Source organism: Carcharhinus amblyrhynchos, chromosome 32, assembly GCF_965287045.1.
Source record: "Carcharhinus amblyrhynchos chromosome 32, sCarAmb.v2.hapA, whole genome shotgun sequence".
NCBI lineage: Eukaryota > Metazoa > Chordata > Chondrichthyes > Carcharhiniformes > Carcharhinidae > Carcharhinus > Carcharhinus amblyrhynchos.
The window spans coordinates 5,944,025-5,970,907 of NC_137355.1; the positions used below are offsets into that span (position 1 = coordinate 5,944,025).

At 45.9% G+C, this 26,883-nt stretch overlaps 1 protein-coding gene across 2 annotated transcripts in view; it reads left to right on the top strand.

Annotated features, from left to right (window-relative positions):
- ice2 (interactor of little elongator complex ELL subunit 2) overlaps positions 1–26,883 on the top strand; it is a 77,653-nt gene that overhangs the window by 34,477 nt on the left and 16,293 nt on the right. For both annotated transcript variants that reach the window (XM_080216204.1, XM_080216206.1), the window contains 2 exons: positions 15,695–15,779; positions 24,248–24,298. In XM_080216204.1, coding sequence (XP_080072330.1) covers positions 15,695–15,779; positions 24,248–24,298 — 136 coding nt within the window. The remainder of the gene's footprint in view (positions 1–15,694; positions 15,780–24,247; positions 24,299–26,883) is intronic.

Genomic DNA, 26,883 nt, shown 5'->3' on the forward strand with positions numbered 1-26,883 from the left:
AAGAGTTCAAATAGCTCCTGCCTAGTTTTGTTTCAAATAATTATACACATTTTTATAAGGAGCATAAATTGGCATCCACTTGATTTTGGGATATACCTTTTCAGCGAACATTCCCAGCCGTAGCAGAGGGAGACAAAATTCCTGCTCGACTTGTTGAGACCGCTTCAATCTCGGAGAGGGGCAAAGTTCAAACACAGCTCCACTGAAACGCCCAATTATAAAGCCCCAGGTAGTTTGCCTCAAGACAGGGAAGGCACCCGTATGAAAATGCCTGTAAAGACTCTGCTTGTCAGCAGAGGATGCTGTTCCATCTCTTGTTTTTAGCCTTCCGTTCAGTTTAGCTCTTGGAACCCAGACATTCTGATACAGTTTCAGTTCCGAGGGTGATCTCAGTGTCATCATTTGCTCGACATCTCTCATTTCTGAAAGGTTTTCTTCAGGAAGAGGTGATGATGATTGGCCTCGTGTCCTCGTTGTTATCTCCACCCTGAACCCATTGGCAAAGTGTTAAACTGGACGCTAATACTTCTTAATAATAGACCAATGCACAGAACGCAGCATCACATATGGGTTGCCAATGCTGAGTCCCAGTGTGTTCACTTTTATCCTTGTTTGAGTAATCAATTAAACAAATGAGCAGATTAACAAATTAACCAATTTAAACAAGTTGACAGCTCCTTAAGGAAAAAATTAAAATATACTTTCCGGATTAAATCAAGGTATCATTATAGGTGCAGGGGGTGGGGGAATGGTGGGTGGGATGCAGTCCCTCGTTATAGTTTTATGAACCAAGAACAATTAATCAAATTAACTTAAAAAAAAACTAGATTGAAAGGCTGAGAGGCACTGTGAAGAAGATTTGATTTATTATTGTCACGTGTGTTGGGATACAGTGAAAAGTATTGTTTCTTTTGTGCTATGCAGACAAAGCAGATCATTTGTAGCGTAATTAGGGAGAAGGAAAGGAGACAATGCAGAATGTAGTGTTGCAGTCATAGCTAGGGTGTAGAGAAAGATCAGCTTAATATATGGTAAGTCCATTCAAAAGTCTGATGGCAGCAGGGAAGAAGCTGTATGAAGGACTTGAAGGAAACTGGAAACAAAATGGGGGCTGAGCAAGTACTCCAGCTCCTGCCCCTCTTTATAAGTAAGAAGTCTCACAATGCCAGGTTAAAGTCCAACCAGTTTATTTGGTAGCATTCCCACAAGCAAGGTGTTGTGAGACTTTTGGGCCTGTGCTCATCGGACTTTAGAAGGCTGAGGGAGGATCTTATAGAGACTTATAAGATAATGAAGGGGCTGGATAGGGTAGAGGTAGAGAGATTCTTTCCGCTTAGAAAGGAAACCAGAACTAGAGGGCACAGCCTCAAGATAAGGCGGGGAGGGGGCAGTTTAGATCGGAGTTGAGGAGTAACTTCTTCACTCAAAGGGTGGTGAATCTCTGGAATTCTCTGCCTGTTGAAATGGTGGAGGCTACCTCGTTGAATATGTTTAAGTCACGGGTAGATAGGTTTCTGATAGACAGGGGAATTAAGGGTTATGGGGAGAAAGCGGGAAAGTGGAACTGATCCACTTCAGATCAGCCATGATCTTATTGAATGGCGGGACAGGCTCGAAGGGCTAGATGGCCTACTCCTGCCCCTATTTCTTATGTTCTTATTTGTTACACCTTTACTGATTGCTGAAGAATCCGATCCTGCCCCTATTTCTTACATTCTTCTTACTGTGTTTACCCCAGTCCAACGCCGACATCTCTACATTGTGACTACCTCTTTATGAGTACAGAGTTATCTGTGTGCCTTAACAATATAATTTCATTGTGCGGAGAGTTAAAAAGTGAGGTCAGTGTTGCTGAGTGTTTTCTTCTGCTCCATCTGTGGGCCAGTTATTTTCAACCCCTTCAAGAATGCGGGCAGAAAACCGTGAGCTGGGGCGTGTAAAAGCGGGGAAATCCCAACCCGCTGAATGACATTGGAATAAACGGGGCCCTGTCTGTGGAAGAGGAGTGAACTTTGAACATAATCTGCTCTGCTTCCCAGATGTCAATTATCTTTATGACTCAGCGGCTGGACTCAATGCTTTTACTCTGGGAGCAGTGCGGATAATCCACATTATGGAAAAAATTGTACAAGTACTGGGTGAAGTGCCAAAAATGTCTTAGAAAAATGATGCAGAAACAGAAAAGCTATAACAATCGTGGAATCCCTACACTGCAGAAGGAGGCCATTCAGCCCATCGAGTCTGCGCTAACTCACTGACAGGGCATCCCACCCATCTCCGTAACCCCACATATTTATCCCACTAATCCCCCTAATCGACACATCATGGGACACTAAGGAGCAATTCAGCATGGCCAATCAACCTACACTGCACATCTTTGGACTGTGGGAGGAAACCCACGCAGACACGGAGAGAACGTGCAAACTCCACACAGACAGTGACCCGAGGCTGGAATTAAATTCAGATCCCTGGCGCTGTGAGGGCTGAATTGATTGAGTTTAATTTCTCTGAAGGCTGAAAGATCTTTGAAGTTATGAGAAGGCTTGATTGAATAAAAATGTTTCCACCCATAGAATCATAGAATCCCTACAGTGCAGAAAAAGGCTGTTCGGACCATCGAGTCTGCACCGACCACAATCCCACCCAGGCCCTACCCCCATATCCCGACGCATTTACCTGCTAAACCTTCCACCCTACGCATCTCAGGACACGAAGGGGCAATTTTTATAACACGATCAATCAACCTAACCCGCACATTTTTGGGCTGTGGGAGGAAATCAGAGCACCCGGAGGAAACCCACGCAGACACAAGGAGAATGTGCAAACTCCACACAGACAGTGACCCAAGCCGGGAGTTGAATCCATGTCCCTGAAGCTGTGAAGCAGCAGTGCTAACCACTGTGCTCCCATGTCACTCGAGGTGGGGGGGGATCGTCAAAAACTATCAGCAATAATAGTTGATCGATCTCTCCATATCTTTAACATAACGAAGCATTCTTGGGTACTCCACAGGAGTGTTCTAAAGCAACAGTGATATCAAGCCGCATAAGGCCATGTTAGGGCGGAAGGTCAAATGGATGGTTGAAGAAGCTACAGAGAGGTTTTAAAGGAAGGTAGTGAAGTGGAGGGATGCAGAAGGATCTGGATGTGCAGGTCCACAGTTCCCTAAAAGTGGCAACACAGGTGGAAAGCATACGGCATGCTTGCCTTCATCAGCCGGGGCATTGAGTATGACGGTTGGGAAATCATATTGCAGCTATATGAAACCTTACTAGGCTGCATTTGGATTAATGCGTGCAGTTCTCATCAGCGCACTACCAGAAGGATGTGGAAGCTTTTGAGAGAGTGCCAAGAAGGTTCACCAGGATGTTGCCTGGTTTTGAGGGTGTTGGTTGTGGGGAGAGGTCGAATAAACAAGGATTGTTTTCGCTGGAAAGACAGAGGCTGAGTGGATTTTAGATAGAGGTCTACAAAATTATGAGAGGCATAGACAGGGTGGATTGTCAGCGGCTCTTTCCCAGGGTAGAAGTGTCAATTACAAGGGGGCACAGGTTCAAGGTGAGTGGGGGAAAGTTTAAGGGAGATGTGAGGGGAAAGTTTTTCACACAGGGAATGGTGGGTGCCTTGGATGTGGTGCCAGAGGAAATGGTGGAAGCAGGCATATTAGCAACATTTTAGAGGCATCTGGATTGGTACATGGATAGGGAAGGAATAGAGGGATACCGACCGAGTAAGGGCAGAAGGTTTCTTCTTAAGTTTAGTTAGGACACCATGATCGACATAGGCTAGGAGGGTCGTAGGGCCTGTCCCTGTGCTGTACTTTTCTTTGTTCTTTGGAGAATTTTAAGCGTGGAATTCCAGAGCTGCATATCATTTGATAAGGTGCCACATGAAAGGTCAGTGCAGAAGATAAGAGCTGCTGTTGTTGAGGGTGATATATTAACATGGATGGAGGATTGTCTCCTGTTATTCTCCAGAATTGGGATAAATGGGTCAGTTTTGGGTTGGAAAGCAGTAACTAGTGGACGATCATGGGGGATCAGTGATACTGACCCCTGAGATCAGTAAAGGTGACCATGAAATTTGAAGTTATTGTAAGAAAACATCCCAGTTCACTAATGTTTTTCGGGGAAGACAATCTGCAGATGTTACTTGACGTGACTGCAGTCCCACTGCAATGGGGTTGACCGTTAAACCTAACGAGTTTCTCAGTTGTATCAGACCAACATCAGGAGAACTAGGATGGGAAATAAATGCCAGCATCACCCAAATGCCAAGGGGCAGCATGGCACAGTGCGTAGCACTGCTGCTTCACAGCGCCAGGGAACTGGGTTCCATTCCGCCCTTGGGTCACTGTCTGCGCAGAGTCTGCACGTTCTCCCCGTGTCTGCTTGGGAGATGCTCCAGATGCTCTGGTTTCCTCCCACGCTCCAAAGATATGTAAATTAAGTTGATTAGCCATGCTAAATTGCCCCTTGGGGGATTTGCATGGTAAATGTGGGGACAGGGACTGGGTGAGATTGTTGTTGGTGCAGGCTTGATGGGCCAAATGGCCTCCTCCTGCTCTGCAGAGCTTCTATGATTCTCTCTCTCTCTCTCACTCACTCACTCACTCCCCCCCCACTGCTGACCATCTGCCGGATGGCCTCCAGTCCCACCCATGAGGCCATCATGTCAGTCCCAGTTGACGGAGACCAAAGCTGATCCTCATCGGCGAGGATCGCTATTGACGAGCAGGTAAGGGCAAGTGAGCCCGGATGCTTGTGTCCGGGACTCACTGATAACATTTAACTTACTTAAGTCAGCCTTGTGCCCTTCCTGGGTGCAAGGATGATTTCGCCAGCCGAATGGGGCCAGTAACATCGCAGGAGGCGAGCCCAATCTTACAGCCTTGCTACGCTGATTGACTGACATGGCAAACTGTTGTGATTGCTCCCACAGTGTCATTGCAGTGCAAGATTTACGCGGCAAATTATCTACAGTATGTGCTATCTGAATATACAGTCAAAATCCTACTTGACTTGTATTTCACAGTAGGCAAATGGTATTGGCCTTCATAGCAAGATAAGCTGAGTATAGGAATAAAAAAAAAGTCTTGATGTTTTGTATAGAGACTTTATAAGACCAGAGTACTGTGCTTTGGTCTCCTTACCTAAGGAAGGATATACTTGTCCCAGAGGGAATGCAACAGAAGTTCACCAGACTGATTCCCGGGACATAGGATTGTTGTCTGAGAAGAAATTGAGCATTCTGGGCCTATTGTGTTTAGAAGGATGAGAGGTGATTTCATTGAAACAACAGAAACGATAGAGATGATGCAAGCAGGATGGTTTCTTCTTGTTGGGGGGTCTGGAATCTGGGAGCACAGTCGAAAATCAGGGACAGGTCATTGAAGAAGGAGCTAAAGAGGAATTTCTTGAGGTTCATGAGTCTTGTCATGAGAATTGTCAACCCACGTGGAGGTTTCAGTCATTGAGTATGTTCAACACTGAGATCGATATCTTTCTAGATATTAAAGATATCAAAGGACATTGGGATAGTGCGAGGGAAAGAGCTTTGAGGTGAAAGATCAGCACGGTGGCACAGTGGTTAGCACCGCTGCCTCACAGTGCCAGGGCCCTGGGTTCAATTCCCTGCTAGGGTCACTGTTCTCCCTCTGTCTACCTGAGTTTCCTCCGTATGCTTCTGTTTCATCCCACTGTCCAAAAGTTAGGTGGGTTGGCAACGTTAAATTGTCCCTTCGTCTCTCAGTGTGGGTTAGGAGGATTAACGCGGCAAATACAGGGCCCTGGCAAATGGGATTTTGGGGATAGGGTGGGATGCTCAGTTGGAGAGTTGGTGCAGACTCGATGGGCCAAATGGCCAACTGCACTGTAGGGATTCTATGACCAGCCAAGACCTAGTTATATGGCGGAGCAGGCTTGAGGGACCAAATGGCTTTATTTTCTATCTACCTACTAGATCGATCCTTTCTCTTCACACACTATTTGGTGAAATTCAATCCTTTCAGAAAAGTTTATCAGTTTTCGTTACCATTTTCTTGTTCGTTAAGACCAAGACTTCCAGAAAGGGCAGAATGACCAACTCTCAGAATTATTTAAAGCTCTCTTCATTCTGTCCTGTGAAATGCTCCCAGAACAGGTACAGTGCTGGGTTTGGTACAGAGTAAAGCTCCCTCTACACTGTCCCCATCAAACAGTCCCAGGACAGGTACATAATGGGGTTAGGTACAGAGTAAATCTCCCTCTCCACTGTCCCCCATCAAACACTCCCAGGACAGGAATAGTGCAGGGTCAGTTACAGAGTAAAGCTCCTTCTACACCGTCCCCCCCATTAAACACTCCCAGGACAGGTACAGCACGGGGTTAGATACAGAGTAAATCTCCCTCTACACTGTCCCCATCAAACACTCCCAGGGCAGGTACATAATGGGGTTAGATACAGAGTAAATCTCCCTCTACACTGTCCCCCATTAAACACTCCCAGGACAGGTACAGCGCGGGATTTGATACAGGGTAAAGCTCCCTCTACACTGTCCCCCCATCAAACACTCCCAGGACAGGTACAGCACGGGGTTAGATACAGAGTAAATCTCCCTCTACACTGTCCCCCCATCAAACACACCCAGGACAGGTACAGCACGGGGTTAGAAGCAGAGTATAGTGACGAGTTCACTAGATTTGTCCCTGAAGACTGGATTGTCCTGTGATGAAAGGCTGAGTAAATTGGAGCTATGTTCTCTGGAGTTTAGAAGAATGAGAGGTGATCTCGCTGAAGTATTCAAGCTGAAGTGGTTGCGGTTGTTGTGCCTGACCAAGAAATCCAGAACAAGGGGGTTCTGTCTCAGGATATGGCTTCAACTATTTAGGACTGAGGTGAGGATAAATTTCTTTAGTTAAGAAGGTTGTGAATCTTTGGAATTCTCTACCTCAGAACTTTGTGGCTGCTTCACAGTTGCCTATGTTGAAGGCTGGGATTGGTAGATAGATGCCAACAACTGGTGTCAACTGGGAGCAGGAGGCTGGAGAACAGGGACAGCCGCCTCAGCCCTGAATCACTGTCCAAGTATTCCAGTTGGGCTACCCTTCCAGTGCTATAGTGAGGCACGTAACAGGCAAGAGTGGTGACATCTGGAGGTTGATTGTGTGGCTGAAACCCAGGGTGGGGGGGGGGGGGAGAGAGAGAGAGAAAATAAAATAGTGTCTGCTCGGATAGATCAGTGATTATGAAGAGAAAACCAATCTGGCCTCTAACAGATTGCAGCAATGTGCAGCCAGTTGCAGTGGCTTATTAATCTTTGTCTGGTTCTTTTTGTTTGAAACACATTTCAGAAAGCCGTCTCCGCTCACTAGATTGTTGCTGTTTGCGCATTGCTGTTTATTCCAGTTTGGTGTACAATCTAAAGGGAGATTGAGGCAGTGTGTGGAACAGTGCCCAGGGTCATTCATCTAACACTGACTCCTTTCTGTCCTCTCAGAACTTCTGAGTTTCAAATTAAGCACTTTCAACTCTGTGGGAGTGCCTTTGGCAAGTGAATCAGCCTTTGAATAGATGGCAAATATTTACATAGCAACTGCTTAACAAGAATTAGTAAGGAATAATTACTTTATTCAAATAGGAAAGGACTTTAATCTTTGTCCGTAGTACTTGTGAATTTAAACCACACTCCAGTTTGTATTTCCATGGCACCCACAACATGGACAGTCAGCTGATTGTGGCTCTCCAGGACCATGTTTAATTTCACTTGCTGTCAGGATGCTATGGATGGCACAGTGGTTAGCACTGCTGCCTCACAGCGCCAGGGATCCAGTTTCGATTCTGGCCTTCAGTGACAGTCTGCGTGTTCTCCCCGTGTCTGCGTGGGTTTCCTCCGGGTGCTCCGGTTTCCTCCCACAGTCCAAAGATGTGCAGGTTAGAGCGATATGACGTGGTTGATACGTGGGATTACAAGGATAGGGTGGAGTGAGGGCCTGTGTAAGATAGGCCTGCTGTCTTACCGAGATTCTCTGTCAGAGGCCGAGTGGTCTCTTCTGCACTAACGGGATTCTGTGACGTGATCACAGCAGTAATATTGGATGGGACAAGAATAGACACCAGCCCTGGGGCAAGCCAAGGTCAGGGGCAGGAATAGCAGTGGACTGGGATGGGAATTATGGACAGAGCCCTGGAACAGGGATGGGAGTGGACACCGCACACACTGTTAGGAGCAGCATGTGGATTAGGAAAAGAAGACAGCTGAGGATCACCAGAGTTAATGGTGTGGTGATAGAAGCCATTACTGGAGCTCGCTTAGCTAGGATCAGATACGTAAGGATGGAACCAATGGAGGAGAGGTATTGGAGTGGAGAGAGAGAGAGAACAAGATGCAATCTTTGAGTGTAACTGTTTTGCGAAAGAAGTGGAGTGTTAATCATTTGCCTTATCAGTTAGCAAGTGGGGGATGTGCAAGGAAGAGAAAATCGGTGGTCGGCAGTTTACTGAGGATAGGATTGAGGGAACAGGAGGTGGACTAGCCAGGCGATAGCTGGCAAAACTAACCAGAGTTCCTGCTCCTAGTTAGTGCCTGAAGACTCTGTAGGAACTGCGTGTGTGTATCATTGGAAGGGGAAAATATTCACTTGTGATTCCCTGTCAGGTTTTCCCAATGGCCCTTAGTGCCAAAGAGGACTGGTGAAGACTCGTGCCTGGGCAATGGAAATTATACCTGGGCATTCTTGTGCATGAGTGAAGTTGTCTATACATTTAAATAAAACACTCAGTGTGAACCACATGGAGACTGTTAGCACCAGTTATAACACGCAGCATACCTGTGTGTGGCTTGCTTTCACCCTCCTTGCTATTGTACAAGGCAAGACACAAAATATATTGGCCTTAAACTTCCCCGTAGAGCCAGCATCATCTGATTGTAGCTCCTCTTGAACCTCTCAGTGCCCCGATAGTGCTTAGCGTCTCGTGGGGGGGAGAGGAGCCCTTTCTACGGAACTAGTTACCGTAAGGTAAGCGTAAGTGCCAATATTCGCGTGTGGGAGGGTGGATGACTGAGCGAATGGTAAGGTGAATGAGGTGAGCAGCCCAGGGTGAGATTGTGTTCGATGCAGAATCGATGGGCCGAATGGCCTCCTTCTGCACTGTTGGAATTCTATGAGTCCTGTGTGCATAAATCAGTTCAGATTGACCTGATTGGAGTGACTGCTGTAGCGACCAGAATAATTAAAGCAAGTCCCTAAAATTCAAACTGTGCTGTCTTTTGCAAGTTCAGCATTTGTAACAAGAGTTTTTAGATTGTTCTTAACTTAGCTCTTGGCATTCTGCCAGTGAGTTACTTCACCAGGGTGTGACTGAGCTGCTACAACTGCGAGATCAGATCATCGTTTGCTTTTTCTGATGCATGAAAATCACATTGTGTCTCTGTGAAAGCTAACTTGAGTCGGTTTAACTCTGGTTAGTGATGCAGAGCGACACCAACAGCGTGGGTTCAATTCCAGTACCAGCTGAGATTATTCATGAAAACCCTGCCTACTCAACCTTGCCCCTCACTGGAGGTATGGTGATCCCCAGGTTATGTCACCACCAGTCACCTCTGCTAGCAGAACTTGGTGAACTGGTGCGGCGACAATAATCTCTCTCTCTCAAAATCAATAAAACGAAGGAGATAGTCAACGGACAGTGGAGAACATGCCCCTGTCTACATCAATGGGGACAAAGTAGAAATGGTCGAGTTTCTGAGTTGATCACCAATAACCTGTCCTGGACCCCTCCCCGTGCCTCAGCTTTTGTCTTTGTTGGAACGTACCTGACCTGTACCTGAAGCACCTCTTCCCCACAGAACATCCATTATTCATTGTAGTTACTCTTGTCAGCCTTTTGCTCCATTTTGACCTGGCTAAGTCCCATTGAAGTTAGCCCACTTCCAATTCAGATCTACTTTAGATTGTTAGATTCGATATACGGAGAACAAAGAAAATTACAGCACAGGAATAATCCTTTGGCCCTCCAGGCCTGCACAGTCCATGCTGACCAACTGAACTAAAGACCCCTCCCCTTCCGGGGACCCTCTCTTCCCATCCTATTCATGTATTTGTCAAGACATTTCTTAAAAGTCACTATCGTACCTCCTTCTACGACCTCCCATGGCAGCGAGATCCAGGCACCCACCACCCTCTGTTTAAAAAAAAACTTGCCTCGTCCATCTCCTTTAAGCCTTGCCCCTTGTACCTTCAACTTATGCCCCTTAGTAATTGATTCTTCCACCCTGGGAAAAAGCTTTTGATTATCCACTCTGTCCATGCCGCTCATAATTTTGCAGACTTCTGTCAGGCCTCCCCTCAATTTCGGTCGTTACAGTGAGAACAAACCAAGTTTCTCCAACCTCTTCTCATAGCTAATGCCCTCCATGCCAGGCAACATCCTGGTAAATCTTTTCTGTACTCTCTCCAAAGCCTCTACATCCTTCTGATAGTTGGCGACCAGAATTGAACACTATATTCCAAGTGTGGCCTGACTAAGGTTCTATAAAGCGTCAACGTGACTTGCCAATTTTTAAACGCAATGTCCGGCCGATGAAGGCAAGTGCGCCGTATGCCTTCTTGACTACCTTCTCCACCTGCATTGCTACTTTCAGTGACCTGTGTACCTGTACACCCAGATCCCTCTGCCTATCAACACTCTTAAGGATTCTGCCATTTACTGTATATTTCCCATCTGTGTTCGACCTTCCAAAATGCATTACCTCACATTTGTCCAGATGAAACTCCATCTGCCATCTCTTTGCCCAAGTCTCCAACCGATCTATATCCTGCTGTATCCCCGATGGTCCTCATCGCTTCTGCAAATCTAGCAACCTTTGTGTCGTCCACAAACTTACTAATCAAACCAGTTACATTTTCCTTCAAATAATTTATATAAATTACAAACAGCAAAGGTCCCAGCACTGATCCCTGAGGAATGCCACTTGTCACAGCTCTCCATTCAGAAATGTACCCTTCCACCGCTACCTTCTGTCTTCTAAGACGAAGCCAGTTTTGTATCCACCTTGCCAGTTCACCTCTGATCCCATCTGAATTCACCTTCTGCACCAGTCTGCCATGAAAGATCTTGTCAAAGGCCTTACTGAAGTCCATGTAGACAACATCCACTGCCCTCCCTCATGAATCATCTTCGTCACTTCCTCGATCAACTTAATGAGGCACAACCTCCCCTTCACAAAACCATGTTGCCCCTCGATAATATGTCCACTTATTTCCAAGTGGGAGTAAATCCTGTCTCGAAGGATCCTCTCCAATAATTTCCCTACCACTGACGTAAGGCTGACTGGCCTGTAATTACCTGGATTATTCTTGTTACCCTCCTTAAACAAAGGAAACACGTGGTGAAGGATCTCAACAATGGGGATGGAGAAGCTGTTCCCGTTGGGTTGCGAACCAGAGGGCACAGATGGTGATGGAAAAAGAAATAAAAGCAGCATGAGGAGAAATGAACAGTTCAGATCCGGAAAGCACTTGCTTAAGAGTTTGTGAGTAACCTGATTTAAAATAATCGAAAATGACAAATAGAATCATTAGCTAAACATATACAGAAACAATGGTGTCGAGAAGTTATCTTAGGAAATTTAAAAAAAATGCTCAAAAACTTTGAATACACCTCTTGGTGTTCTTGCCATCAAGAGTTGGAATGTAATGTGTGTGGTGGAGACAGATTTAATTGTGACTTCCAAAAAGGAAGGTGGATAAAGATCTGAAGGGGTTAAAGTTGCAGGCTGCAACAGATAGGCAGGGGAGTGGAACGAGCGCAATTGCTCTTGCAGTGAGCTGGCATGTAAACGATGGGTCCAGTGGCCACCTCCTGTACCGCAATCATTTGCTCAATCTATTTTGCTCAAAATTGCACGAACAATTACGGAATTTTAAACGCAGATTGTGTTTCCGTGATGTGTTTTGCTAGTTAAAAACAGTACACTATAAGAAGGTTCTCCGCCACCCCCAGAAACACAATGTTACCCTCCCCAGGATAAGTTAATCATTGGGAGTTTTGGATCATCGCTCTTATTTGTGGGCTTTTGAGAACATTCCAAAAATTACATTCCAACTTATGAGGGCAAGGACACCAAGAGGTACATTGAAAGTTTTTGAGCATTTTTTTTTAAATTTCCAAAGATAACTTCTCTCCACCATTGTTTCTGTAGATGTTTCACTAATGATTCTATTTGTCATTTTCAATTATTTTAAATCAGGTTACTCACAAACTTGGCTCTGAGTAAAATGCGTACTTTCACAATAAACCCATTTTCAGTTTTATTAATTGAACAGGATCGTGTCCACTATTAAATATATCGAACAACTTTAAAATATTTTCATTTATTTTTAAAACGCTGAGTTGCTTAGGTTTGTGGCAGGTTCTGGTTTTGTGTGAGAAAAATTAAACTCTCAGTTCTGGTCGCCTCACCACAAGAAGGATGTGGAAGCTATTGAGAGGGTGCAGAGGAGATTTACAAGGATGTTGCCTGGATTGGGAGGCATGCCTTAGGTTGAGGGAGCTAGTTCTCTTCTCCCTGGAGAGACGAAGGTTGAGAGGCGACCTAATAGAGGTTTATAAGATGTTGAGAGGTATAAATAGGGTGGATTCTCGGAGGCTATTTCCCAGGACTGAAATGGTTGGTACGAGAGGACACAGGTTTAAGGTGCTGGGGAGCAGGTACAGAGAAGATGTCAGGGGTAAGTTTTTCACTCAGAGGGTGGTGAGTGAGTGGAATCGGCTGCTGTCGGTGGTGGTGGAGGCGAACTCGCTGGGGTCTTTTAAAAGACTTCTGGATGAGTATATGGGATTGGGAGTTATAGATCGGCCTGGTAGGTAGGGATATGATCGGTGCAACTTGTGGGCCAAAGGGCCTGTTTGTGCTGTAGTGTTCTACGTTCTATTAAATTAATTTGAGCGGAAAATCGAGGGAAATGATACAGCGCAAAGTGGAGTCAATTTTTGCCCGATGGCAACAAAAGCGGAAAAACCCGTAACCTAGAGGCGATGGAGTGTAGAACTATGTGACTGCTCTTCAGTTACAATGTTAAACCAAACACCAACTTGCCCAGTATGCTGGATATAGCAGATCTCATGGCACTACATGAGGAAAGACTTCGGATTGTCCCGTCTCTTTACCAAAAACCATCACCACCTGTCTAACCGTCGTTTCCCCCCCCACCGCCACCCACCACCCGTCATCCCCAACCAACCCTCCACCCTCCTCCCTCTTTCAGCAGGCTTCATCAATAAACAGATTTCCTGCCCATTCCTTTGTTTGCTCTTTATGGGCCCTTGCTGTGTCCAAGAAGGTTTCGATGGTCGACCATTACGGCAACTCTGCTCTGCAGTGGCACAGTGGTTGGCACTGCTGCCTCACACAACCAGAGATCCAGGTTCGATTCCCGGCTTGGGTCGCTGTCAGTGCAGAGTCTGCACGTTCCCCTATGTCTGCGTGGGTTTCCTCCCACAGTCCGAAAGACGTGCAGGTTGGGTTTATTTGTCACTTATTAGTCACAAGTAAGGCACTGCGATGACGTTACTGTGAAATTCCCCCAGCCGCCACACTCTGGCGCCTGTTCAGGTCAATGCACCCAGCTGGCACGTCTTTCAGACTGAGGGAGGAAACCGAGCACCTGGAGGAAACGCACACAGACACGGGGAGAACATGCAAACTCCATGTTAAATTCTCCCTCAGTGAACCCAAACAGGCGTGGTGACTATGGGGTTTTCACAGTAATTTCATTGCAGTGTTAATATAAGCCTTACTTGTGACACCAATAAATAAACTTCAACTTAATGCTGCAGCTGTATAAGACCCTGGTCAGACCCCACTTGGAGTACTGTGCTCAGTTCTGGTTGCCTCATTACGGGAAGGATGTGGAAACCATTGAAAGGGTGCAGAGGAGATTTACAAGGATGTTGTCTGGATTGGGTGGCATACCTTATGAGGATAAGGTTGAGAGAGCTCGGTCCTTTCTCCTGAGAGAGACGAAGGATGAGAGGTGACCTGATAGAGGTGTATAAGATGTTGAGAGGTATTGATCGAGTGGATTCTCAGAGGCTTTTTCCCAGGGCTGAAGTGGCTGCCACAAGAGGACACAGGTTTAAGGTGCTGGGGAGTAGGTACAGAGGAGATGTCAGGGGTAAGTTTTACACTGGGAGGGTGCTGGGTGCGTGGAATCGGCTGCCATCGGTGGTGGTGGAGGCGGATTCGATAGGGCTCTTTAAGAGACTTTTGGATAAGCACATGGGACTTAGTAAGATAGAGGGTTATAGGTAAGCCTAGTAGGTAGGGACGTGTTCGGCGCAACTTGAGCCGAAGGGCCTGTTTGTGCTGTAGTTTATCTATGTTCTAAATTTAGAACACCCTGAGACTACTTTTCCCTCACTTCCTGGACAATATGTTGATCCAAATTTGGCTTAATAACTTCAAACAGAAAGAGTCACTTCTAGAAAACCTAAAGCTGACATTTAATATTGTGTTATAGCTGTGTGTGTTCTGATGTTTGATATTGTGTTACAGTTGTGTGTGTTCTGATGTTTGATATTGTGTTATAGATGCATGTGTTCTGATGTTTGATATTGTGTTATAGATGTGTGTGTGTTCGGATATTTGATATTGTGTTATAGCTGTGTGTGTTCTGATGTTTGATATTGTATTATAGTTGTGTGTGTGTTCGGATATTTGATATTGTGTTATAGATGTGTGTGTTCTGATGTTTGATATTGTGTTCTAGTTGTGTGTGTTCTGATGTTTGATGTGTTTTAGTGTGTGTTCTGATGTTTGATATTGTGTTATAGTTGTGTGTGTTCTGATGTTTGATATTGTGTTATAGCTGTGTGTGTTCTGATGTTTGATATTGTGTTATAGCTGTGTGTGTTCTGATGTTTGATATTGTGTTATAGCTGTGTGTGTTCTGATGTTTGATATTGTGTTATAGCTGTGTGTGTTCTGATGTTTGATATTGTGTTATAGCTGTGTGTTCTGATGTTTGATATTGTGTTATAGCTGTGTGTGTTCTGATGTTTGATATTGTGTTATAGCTGTGTGTGTTCTGATGTTTGATATTGTGTTCTAGTTGTGTGTGTTCTGATGTTTGATATTGTGTTCTAGTTGTGTGTGTTCTGATGTTTGATGTGTTTTAGTGTGTGTTCTGATGTTTGATATTGTGTTATAGCTGTGTGTGTTCTGATGTTTGATATTGTGTTATAGCTGTGTGTGTTCTGATGTTTGATATTGTGTTATAGCTGTGTGTGTTCTGATGTTTGATATTGTGTTATAGCTGTGTGTGTTCTGATGTTTGATATTGTGTTATAGCTGTGTGTGTTCTGATGTTTGATATTGTGTTCTAGTTGTGTGTGTGTTCTGATGTTTGATATTGTGTTATAGCTGTGTGTGTTCTGATGTTTGATATTGTGTTATAGCTGTGTGTGTTCTGATGTTTGATATTGTGTTCTAGTTGTGTGTGTGTTCTGATGTTTGATATTGTGTTATAGCTGTGTGTGTTCTGATGTTTGATATTGTGTTATAGTTGTGTGTGTTCTGATGTTTGATATTGTGTTATAGTTGTGTGTGTTCTGATGTTTGATATTGTGTTATAGTTGTGTGTGTTCTGATGTTTGATATTGTGTTATAGTTGTGTGTGTTCTGATGTTTGACCATCCTTTTTTAAATTGACAGTTCACATTGATGTCTTCACATCAAAGCTGGTTTTGATTGACCAGTTTCCAGCGTTGTCAATCGCAGAAAAATTTGGATCTTTCAAGTAAGTATTCCAGCTGTTTCAGGTATTTAATTGTTGCTTCCCAAATCTACCCTGTCTCCCCTACTGGCTCCTTATTTCATTTGAAGTTAGGTTTCAGCCCCTCACAGTGCACCAAAACAGCCTTACTCGAAGCGGTGTGATATTCCCTGTGACCGGTGCCCTATGGTGTAGGATGCTTTTCATCGTGGACTACATAGATGCAAGTTTATGTTGTTGTTCTTGGGTTTCTTTTCTAAAACGTTGAATAAAGTGTTCTGCATCAGTGTGCCTCCTACATTGCGGAGTCCAGAATAATTCTTCTTTCTATTTTTACACCATCCAGTTAGGAACATGGTGAGGCCATTCTGCTCCTTAAGCCTGCCCCCACATTCAATGAGATTGTGGTAGGTATGCGTTCAGTTCCATTTGACCACCTTGCACCATATCCTTTCATCATCTTACCCAACTAAAAAAACTATTGATCTCTGAATTTAAATCTTCAGTATCCTTTTCTGAGGAAGGATGTCCTTGTTCTCAAGGGAGTGCAGCAAAGGTTTACCAGGCTGATTCTGGGGATGGTGGGACTGATGTATGAGGAGAGATTGACTAGGTTAGGATTGTTTTCACTGGAGTTCAGACGAATGAGGTGGGGAATCTCATAGAGGCTTATAAAATTCTAACAAGCCTAGACAGGGTAGATGCAGGGAGGATGTTCCCGATGGTGGGGAGAGTCCAGAACCAGGGATCACAGTCTGAGGATGCAGGGCAGACTATTTAGGACAGAGACATTCCTTCAGCCAAAGAGCGGTGAGCCTGTGGAATTCATTACCACAAGAAGTAGTTGATGCCAAAACATTGAATGTATTCAGAGGGCAGCTGGATATAGCATTTGGGGCGAATGGGACCAAAGGTTATGGAGAGAAAGCAGGATTAGGCTATTGAGTTGGACAATCAGCCATGATCGTAATGAATGGCAGAGCAGGCTCGAAGGGCCGAATGGCCTCCTTCTCCTCCTATCTTGTATGTTTCTATTATCCCAAAAACTTCCCAATTCCTGCTCCTCTTTGTGTCGAAAGTGCTTTCCGATTTCACTCTTGAATGGCCATGCTCAAATGTTAAAATGATATTCCCTCATTTTCGATTCCCCACCTCAAAAGAAATGGCCTTTCTGTATTAACCCTAACCAATCCATGGAACATTTTAACAGGTGCAGACATGATGGGCCGAAGGGTCTCTTGCTGTGCTGATAGAGTCCTTTACCTTGTCCCGATGACTCCATAATCTTACGAACTCAAGGGAATGCAAGTTAAATTAATTCAAGCATGCTTCTTAATTTAACCCCTGTTGTCATTATGGCGAATATGGAGCCAGAACACTGTAGCCAGAACTCCTGTTAACGACCTCTGTACCAGTACCTTCTCACTCACCCAGTGATCTATCATAGTCCTCACTCTTCCTCATTCATGTTCCCCGTTTTCAGAGACACCGCTTCTGCATGCTCGCTTATCCAGTCTTGTACATGCCCCCCGATCCACCACTGCCTCTATGCTATCAGAATCCAAGTCTTGGATATGCTGATACAACCTCCAGCCAAACCTTGGAAAAAGAATAAACCTATCATAGCTCCCGTGTCGCTGCCACTCATGCGGTCAGCTGCATCTCCTGGCCTGGCCACTGTCTCAGGCTAAATCAGAATTCTTCAACCTCTGTATCTCTGCTGACCAGCACAGTCAGCTCCATCTTCTCCCTGGAGTAGGCTGCCTACTACCTCTGAAATAGCATGTCTTCACCCCAGCCTTTGGCCCATCTGTAGCCAAATCCCCAGTTTATGCTTTTGTCATCTTCACCTTGGATTTTTCCTGTGTGATCCCGGCCGGTATCTCATCTTTCATCCATAGGAAATGATGTTGCCTGTATCCACGGAATGTCCCATGTGGCTGTTGACCTACTTTGGAACCTGAACTTCTAATGACTCAAATTTAAAATTCTCGTCCGTGTTTAACTCCCTCTCTGGTCACACCTCCCCTTATTTTTGTAATTGCCTCTCATCTCAGACTTGTAGGACTGGAGGATGTGACAGAGATAGGGTGGATTGTATGGAACTGGAGGAGGTTACAGAGATAGGGAGGGTTGTGGGAGCTGGAGGAGCTTAAACAAATAGGGGTAGGAGGTGGAGGAGGTTGCAGTGATTGAAGATTGTAGAGGTTACATAAGAACATAACATAAGAAATAGGAGCAGGAGTAGGCCATCTAGCCCTTTGAGCCTGCCCCGCCATTCAATAAGATCATGGCTGGTCTGAAGTGGATCAGTTCCACTTTCCCGCTTTCTCCCCATAACCCTTAATTCCCTTGACTATCAAACACCTATCTACCCGTGACTTAAATATATTTAGCGAGGTAGCCTCCACCACTTCAACGGGTAGAGAATTCCAGAGATTCACCACCCTTTGAGTGAAGAAGTTCCTCCTCAACTCCAATCTAAACTGCCCCCCCTTATTTTGAGGCTGTGCCCTCTTGTCCTGCTATCCTTTCTAAGCAGGGAGAATCTCTCTACCTCTGCCCTATCCATCCCCTTCACTATCTTATATGTCTCTATAAGATTCCCCCTCATCCTTCTAAACTCCAATGAGCAGAGACCCAGTCTATTTAGTCTCTCTTCATAGTCTAACTCCCTCAGGTTGGAGGAGGTTACAGAGATAGAGAGAGATGTGGGAGCTGGAGGAGGTTACAGAGAGAGGAGTGTAGGGGTTGGAGGAGGTTACAGAGAGAGGAGTGTAGGGGTTGGAGGAGGTTACAGAGAGAGGAGTGTAGGGGTTGGAGGAGGTTACAGAGATAGGGAGAGACATGGGGCTGGAGGAGGTTACAGAAATAGGGCAGATTGTAGGGGACTGGAGGAGGTTACAGAGATAGGGTTGTATGAGCTGGAGGAGCTTAAACAATTAGGGAGGACTCGGGGCTGGAGGAGGTTCCACAGATAGAGAGGGGTATAGGGGTTGGAGGAGGTTACAGAGATAGGGAGGGGCTTAGGGGCTGGAGGTGGTCTCAGAGGAAGGAAGGGGTGAAAGTATACTGGAATTTGAGTAGGAGGCTAAGATTTTTAATTTTCTCATCCCTTCACCTCACTTTTGGTGGCATTTCCTCCAGCCAGCATGGCCTTCTGCTCTGGAAAATCCTCTCTCAACTCTCAGGATCTCAAACCTCATTCAAAAAATTGGAAAAAGACACCCATGAAAATCAGTGGCCATGAAGTTTTTGGAATGGTATGTACCCCCGTGGTGGGAGAACGACCCTGGGCGCAAAAGAAGGTGTCGATGATCATTAACAAATTTGCATTCTGGGTGGAGAAATGTAAATTTTGCTTTTGGAAAGTAAAATGGCAACAGGAGTGCAGGAATCTGGAAGACTCGAAGGTGTTTGTTAACCCATCATCCAAGGTATCGGGTACAATATTCTTTTATTTGTTTGTGGGGCATGGGTGTCACTGGCTGGGAAGCATTTATTGCCCATCCCTAATTGCCCTTGTTCAGAGGGCAGTTGAGAGTCAACCACATTGCTGTGGCTCTGGAGTCACATGTAGGCCAGACCAGGTAAGGGCAGCAGATTTCCTTCCCTAAAGGATATTAGTGAACCAGATGGGTTTTTTCCCACAATGGAAATGGTTTCATGGTCATCAGTAGATTCTTAATTCCAGATTTTTTTTTATTGAATTCAAATTCCACCATCTGCCGTGGTGGGATTCAAACCCGGATCCCCAGAACACTAGCTGAGTTTCTGGATTCATTGTCGAGAGATAATACCACTCGGCCGTCACCACCTCCCACTACACAATAGTGTGGCTTGCTCGGTCACTTCACAGTCTGTGCCTCAAGATTACTAGTCCAGGCACAGTTACTATCCTACACAGTAGTGTAGTGACTGTCTCTGCACTAGTAGTCTTGAAGCATGGACTCTGAAATGGCCTAGCAAGCCACTTGATTCAATCAGACTGTCGCAAAGAATATCTTCCGTTATTTGTAACACGCGGTGTGCTGGGAGACGGATGTTTGTAAGTGATTGTATCGATGCAGCTGACATTTTCCCTGATGGTTGCACAGTGCCCATGTTTAAGAGTCTTTGCGAGGACGGTAATTTATTGAATACGAGTCTGCAGGTTTGTTAAAGTTCTCCTGTTGCCTCTCTGGCTTACACCCAGAGTCCGGTTGCAGAATCCGTGTGGAATTTTCATCAACCTGCCCCGAGCCTAAGTACCCTGCAAAAGGCACACAAACAGCATCACAATGCCTTTTAAAGTTGTACAAGCTCATAAATAGAATAGAAAAAGGTAAACATGGAGCACTGCTTCAGGTCAAACTGTGTCTGTGGAATGGAGAACTTGTTTGGGTTGGGTCAGGCAAGTGAAAGGCAAATTTCACAATGATCTCTTTGAAGTCCAGAGCCTGCGAAGTTTGATTAGTGGAGAACCTCCCGTCCCCATCCCCCCCGGTCATTTTATAATTGGCAGTGAGGAACTGCACCTTCTCTGGATGGATGGCCTTGGTCTGCATTTGTATCTCGAGACTGCTGCTGGAAGGGTCAGTGCTGCCTTAGTGTTTTTTCATTCGGGGCATCGCTGGCTGGCCAGTATTTATTACCCATCCCTTGTTGCCCTTGAGAAGGTGGTGGTGAGCTGCCTCCTTGAATCACTGCAGTCCGTGTGCGGTGGGTTGACCCACAATGCCATTAGGGAGTGAATGCCAGGATTTTGACCCAGCGACCGTTGAAGGAAGGGCGATATATTTCCAAAGAACAGAGAACAACCCAGCACGGGAAACAGGCCCTTCGGCCCAAAGAGCCCGCGCCGCCGCATCCTCCTACACCTACCCCACCCTGTGTGTATGTGAGTGGAACCCCTAATTTAGCCAGATTCAGGGGAGAATAGTGTCAATTTGGTACACCAATCAGCCTAAGAGCACATCTTTGGGGTGTGGGAGGAAACCGGAGCGCCCGGAGGAAACCCACGCAACCACAGGGAGAATGCGCAAACTCCCACAGACACTGGCCCAAATCCATGTATCTGCACAGCTAGCGGTGATAGTCCCTGAGCTGTTGCGGCGCCCGTCTACTGGTCCAGGATCAAGCACACACACCGACACGAAGTACTAGGCCACTCCCGGAACCTCCAAGAGCAGCCCACGCACGACCCACCGTGTGCATGCCCCTCGTTTGACAACAAGGTGGACTGACACCTGCGGTATAAAAAGACAAAAACGTTAACATGTAATTCTACATTTCCGGTGTCATCCTGAGGCTCTGACCCTATTTAATACCCTCTACTATAACCCTCCATCCTTGTTTCGCTCATGTGTCTATCTAAGTAAACCTTAAACAAGTCCAACGTACCTGCCTCCACCACCCTACTCGGTAGCGCGTTCCATACCCCCACGACCCTCTGCGTGAAGAACCTTCCTCTCATATCCAAATTATACTTCTCCCCCCTCACCCTGAGATCGTGACCTCTCGTAATTGTCCCCAATCCAGGGAACAGCCTACCACTATTGACTCTATCCCCTTCAGTATTTTATATACCTCTATCATGTCCCCCCTTAATCTCCGTCTTTCCAAGGAGAAGAGTCCCAGTTTCTCCAACCTTTCCTCATAACTCAGTCCTTCCATGCCAGGCAACATCCTGGTAAACCTCCTCTGCACTCTCTCCAGACTCTCCAGAGTGACCAGAACTGGACGCAGTACTCCAAATGCGGTCTAACCAACGTTCTGTACAACTGAAGCGTTAGACAGCAGCTCCTATACTCTATACCCCTTCCTATAAAGGCGAGCATTCCATAATTCCATAATTTCCTCACAACTTTCTCTACTTGTGTCGCCACCTTCAGAGACTTGTGAACCTGCACTCCCAGGTCCCTCTGTATTTCTATACTCCTAATCGGTCTACCTTTTATCACGTAGCTCCTCTCTGCATTATTCCTTCCAAAATGCATCACCTCGCATTTGTCAGGATTAAATTCCATCTGCCATCTATCTGCCCAATATACCAACCTATCTATATCCTGCTGTGTCACCTGACATTCCTCCTCGGTAGCCGCCAATCCCGCCATCTTGGTGTCATCCGCAAACTTGCTGATCACACCACGCACGCTGTCTTCCAAGTCGTTTATATATACTACAAAGAGGAGAGGCCCCAGTACTGAGCCCTGCGGCACACCACTGGTGACTGGCCTCCAGCCCGTAAAGGTCCCCTCGACAACTACTCTCTGTCTCCTATTGCCCAGTAAAAAGTCTGACAACACCAGGTTTTAGTCCAACCTATTTATTTGATAATATTATATATCAAATTATATATTATCAAATAAATAGGTTGGACTAAAACCTGGTGTTGTCAGACTTTTTACTGTGTTTACACCAGTCCAACGCCGGCATACCCACATCATGACTCCTATTGCCCAGCCAGTTTTCAATCCACCTCGCTACCTGTCCTTGTATCCCATGTGCCTTAACCTTTTCTACCAGCCTACCATGAGGGACTTTGTCAAACGCCTTACTGAAATCCATGTAGATGACATCAACGGCTCGCCCATCGTCAACCGTTTTTGTCACCTCCTCAAAGAATTCTACCAGATTCGTAAGGCAAGACCTCCCCCTAACAAAGCCATGTTGCGTATCCCTAACCAGATCGCAAAAAATCTTGATGTACTTGCTTTACTTTGTTCTATTCGTGGGATGTGGGTATCGCTGGCTGGCCAACATTTGTTGCCTATCCCTAGTTGCCCTTGTATGGTGCGCTTTGCTAGGCCACTTCAGAGAGCGGTTGAGAGTCAACCACATTGTTCTGACTCCAGAGGAGGATAGGGACGGCAGATTTCCTTCCCTTAAGGACATTAATGAACCAGATGGGTTTTTCCTGACAATCGTCTCGTGGTTATCAGTAGATTCTTAATTCCAGATTTTTTCTGTTGAATTCAAATTCCAACATCTGCCGTGGTGGGATTCGAACTTGGGTCCCCAGAACATTTGCTGAGTTTCTGGATTGATAATCTAGCGATAATACCGCAAGGCCATCGCCTCCCCCAAGTCAGGATGGTCAGTGGCTTTGAGGGGAACTTGCAGGTCCCCATGTATCTGCTACCCTTGTCCTTCTAGGTAGAAGTGGTTGTGGGTTTGGAAGGTGCTGCCAAAGGATCTTTGGTGAGTTCATCGAACCTTACAGTGCAGAAAGAGGCCCTTTGGCCCATCAAGTCTGCACCGACTACAATCCCACCCAGGCCCCACCTCCATATCCCTACATATTTTACCCACTAATCCCTCTAACCTAAACATCCTAGTACACTAAGGGGCAATTTTAGCACGGCCAATCAACCTAACCCGCACATCTTTGGACTGTGGGAGGAAACCGGAGCACCCGGAGGAAACCCACGCAGACACGAGGAGAATGTGCAAACTCCACACAGGCGGTGACCTGAGCCGGGAATTGAACCCAGGTCCCTGGAGCTGTGAAACAACAGTGCTAACCCACTGTGTTACCGTGCCGCGGTGCATCTTGTAAATAGTAAAAGCTGCTGCTCCCTCATGTTAAAAATGACCTTGGATTAATCCTGGGGTTGTGACAGACACTCTACTGACAGTAAGAGTGAGTGCTCGTAACACTTCCAGAAGCAAAGTTGCTGCTTCCTCCTTGGTGTTAACAGCATTCACGGTTTAGAAACGTACAGGATGAAATAAGGAATAAATCTTTTAACTGCTGCTCAGATGTACTCTGTGACACGCGTAATGTAGGAACATGGTCCTGACCCTCTGGGAGAAGGGCATGCACAGCACTGCCATGTGCAAACACTCGTGAATATTTGCAGCCACACTTGATTGTGCACAAGCATTTGCACCTTCATGTGCACGTGCTCACAATTATTCCCCCTTTCCTGCTCTGCAGCTGCTACCATTTGTGTAAATGTATTTTCACAATTTGGTGAGACTCCATGCCTTGTAACATCCCTCGAGCACCAAAGGAGGCCATTTGGCCCATCGAACCTGCACTGACGACAATCCCAACCAGCCCTATGTGTAACCCCACGTATTTAGCCTGCTTCCCTCCTCCTTACCCCCCTGACAATAAGGATCTGTTTAGTTTTAGCGTGGCCAGTCAACCTAACCTGTGGGAGCGTGGGAGGAAACTGGAACACACGGAGGAAGCCCACACTGGCACAGAGAGAACGCGTAAACTCTACACACAGTCACCCGAGGCTGGAATTGAACTCAGGTCCCTGATGATGTGAGGCGTTCGTCCTTATTGTCAGCTGTATACTGCCCTGATGTTCCAACTCTATCCAGCTGGTAGTGTTGCCTCTGGAATGTGAACTGTCCTTGCACACACAGCTCTCTGTTGACACAGAGCTCTCCTGTGCTTTGTGTTGTTCTGACTGAATGGTATTACTGACTTGACAAATTTCCCATCTCCGTTCGACTTGTGATTTTCATTGTCTTTATTCTCCTTTTATTCACAGCCCTTTAAACTCATTGAATATCTTGCACCATATCCTGAAAAAGGTTTCAAGGTAAGTGATCTTTTTATTCTTTCAGAGGGACATGATCGTCGCTGGCAAGGTCAGCGTTTGTCGTTCTAATTGCCCTTTTTTCCTGTGGTTTGTTACGGGGAGGCTTTTGAGGCCGAGGATATTTGCACAGAGCATCAACAAAAACAATTTATTTTTTCTCTACACTGAGAATTCTGAGAAATCGTTCCTTAAGAGTGACCAGATGTCTACAGACTGAGACGCACTTGGCAGTGTTTTGTTCCATTTATATTGAGGAATGCTTAATTCAAACTTTGAATTTACAGCTTATGAAAGTGATCATAGAAGATAGGAGCAGGAGGAGGCCATTTGGCCCTTCGAGCCTGCTCCACCATTCATCACGATCATGGCTGATCGTCCAACTCAATAGCCTAGTCCTGCTTTCTCCCCATAACCTTTTGATCCCGTTCGCCCCAAGTGCTATATCCAGCTGCCTCTTGAATATGTTCAATGTTTTGGCATCAACTACTTCCTGTGGTAATGAATTCTACAGGCTCACCAGTCTTTGGGTGAAGAAATGTCTCCTCACCTCCGTCCTAAATGGTCTACCCTGAATCCTCAGACTGGTTCTGGACTCCCCCACCATCGGGAACGTCCTTCCTGCATCTATCCTGAATAGAATCATAGAATGGTTCCAGTTATTTGATCCACTGTGTACATGTCGACTCTCTGTGAGATCAACACACATAATCCCGCTTCCCTGCCTTCCCCCTGCAATCCTGAACATTTTTCTCTTCAGCTTATTATCGAATTCCTTTTGAAAACCACAATTGAAACTGCCTCCAGTGCATCTTAGGCAGTGCATTCCAGATACTAACCACTCGTACTAAAAGAAAAATGTCACTATGTTAGCATAGACAGGGTGGATTCAGAAAGAATGTCCCCGATGATGGGGGAGTCCAGAACTAAGGGGGGGGGTGGGGTCATAGTTTGAGAACTGAAGTGAAGAGAAATTTCTTCACCCAGAGAGTGATGAATGTGTGGAATTCACACCCAGAGCAAGTAGTTGATATTTTGGCCTTGGAGGGAGTGCAGAGGAGGTTTACTAGGCTGATACCGGAGTTGAGGGTGTTGAACTATGAGGAGAGGCTGAATAAACTAGGCTTGTACTCGTTAGAGTTTAGAAGAATGAGGGGAGATCTCATTGAGACGTATAAGATGATGAATGGGATGGATAGGATAGTGGTGGAGAGGCTCTTCCTGCTCAGAAAGGACAGTAGGACTAGAGGGCACAGCCTCAAGATAAAGGGGGGGCAGTTTAGAACAGAGTTGAGGAGGAACTTCTTCACTCAAAGGGTGGTGAATCTCTGGAATTCTCTGCCCGTTGAAGTGGTGGAGGCTGCCTCGCTGAATATATTTAAGACGTGGGTTGATAGGTTTTTGATAGGCAAGGGGATTAAGGGTTATGGGGAGTGGGCAGGAAGGTGGAACTGAGACACGACAGATCAGCCGTGATCTTATTGAATGGCGGGGCAGGCTCGAAGGGCTAGTGGCCTACTCCTGCTCCTATTTCTTATGTTGAGGCCAAAATAATTTGTGATTTCAAGAAGGAATTAGAAATCGCTCTTGGGGCTAAAGGGATCCAGGGACATGGGGTGAAAAGATTTGATGTGATTTATTCTTGTCACATGCATCAACATACAGTAAAAAGTATTGTTTATTGCGCGTGATGCAGACAAAGCATACCGTTCATTGAGAAGGAAATGAGAGCGTGCAGGATATAGTGTTACAGTAGGATGTAGAGAAAGATCAACTTAATGCACAGTAAGTCCATTCAGAAGTCTGATGGCAACAGGGAAGAAGCACATGGTACGTGACCTCAGACTTTTGTATCTTTTTCTCAATGGCAAAAGGTGGAAGAGAGAACGTCCGGGGTGCGTGGGGTCCTTAATTATGCTGGCTGCTTTGCCGAGGCAGCGGGAAGTGTAGACAGAGTCAGTGGATGGGAGGCTGGTTTGCGTGATGGACTGGGCTACATTATTGAATAAGATAATCAGACGTGATAATGAATGGCGGAACAGACTCGAAAGGCTGATTCACCTACTCCTGCTCCCAGCTTCTACGTGTGTTTCTATGTGTATTTCCTTTGTCAATCAGCTTAAATCTGTGCCCTCTGGTTCTGGATCCTTTTGCCAGGGGGATGGTTTCTCACTACCCATTTTGCTCAGATTCCCCATGATTTTGATTATCTCTATAAAATCTCTTCTTAATCTTCTCTTGCCCGAGGAGAACAGCCCCAGCTTCTCCGATCTACTTACCAAGGAAGCTCGCCATCCTTGAAACCATTCTCACGAATCTTTTGCGCACGATCTATAATCTTTAGAATAGTATCCCGACAGTGCAGAAGAAGGCCATTCGGCCCATCGAGTCTGCACCAACAACAATCCCACCCAGGCCCTATTCTCACAAACCCACATATTTACCCGAGCTAGTCCCCCGACACTAGGGTCAATTTAGCACGGCCAATCAAGCTAACCTGCACATCATTGGACAGTGGGAGGAAACCGGAGCACCCGGAGGAAACCCACGCAGACACGGGAGAATGTGCAGACTCCACACAGACAGTG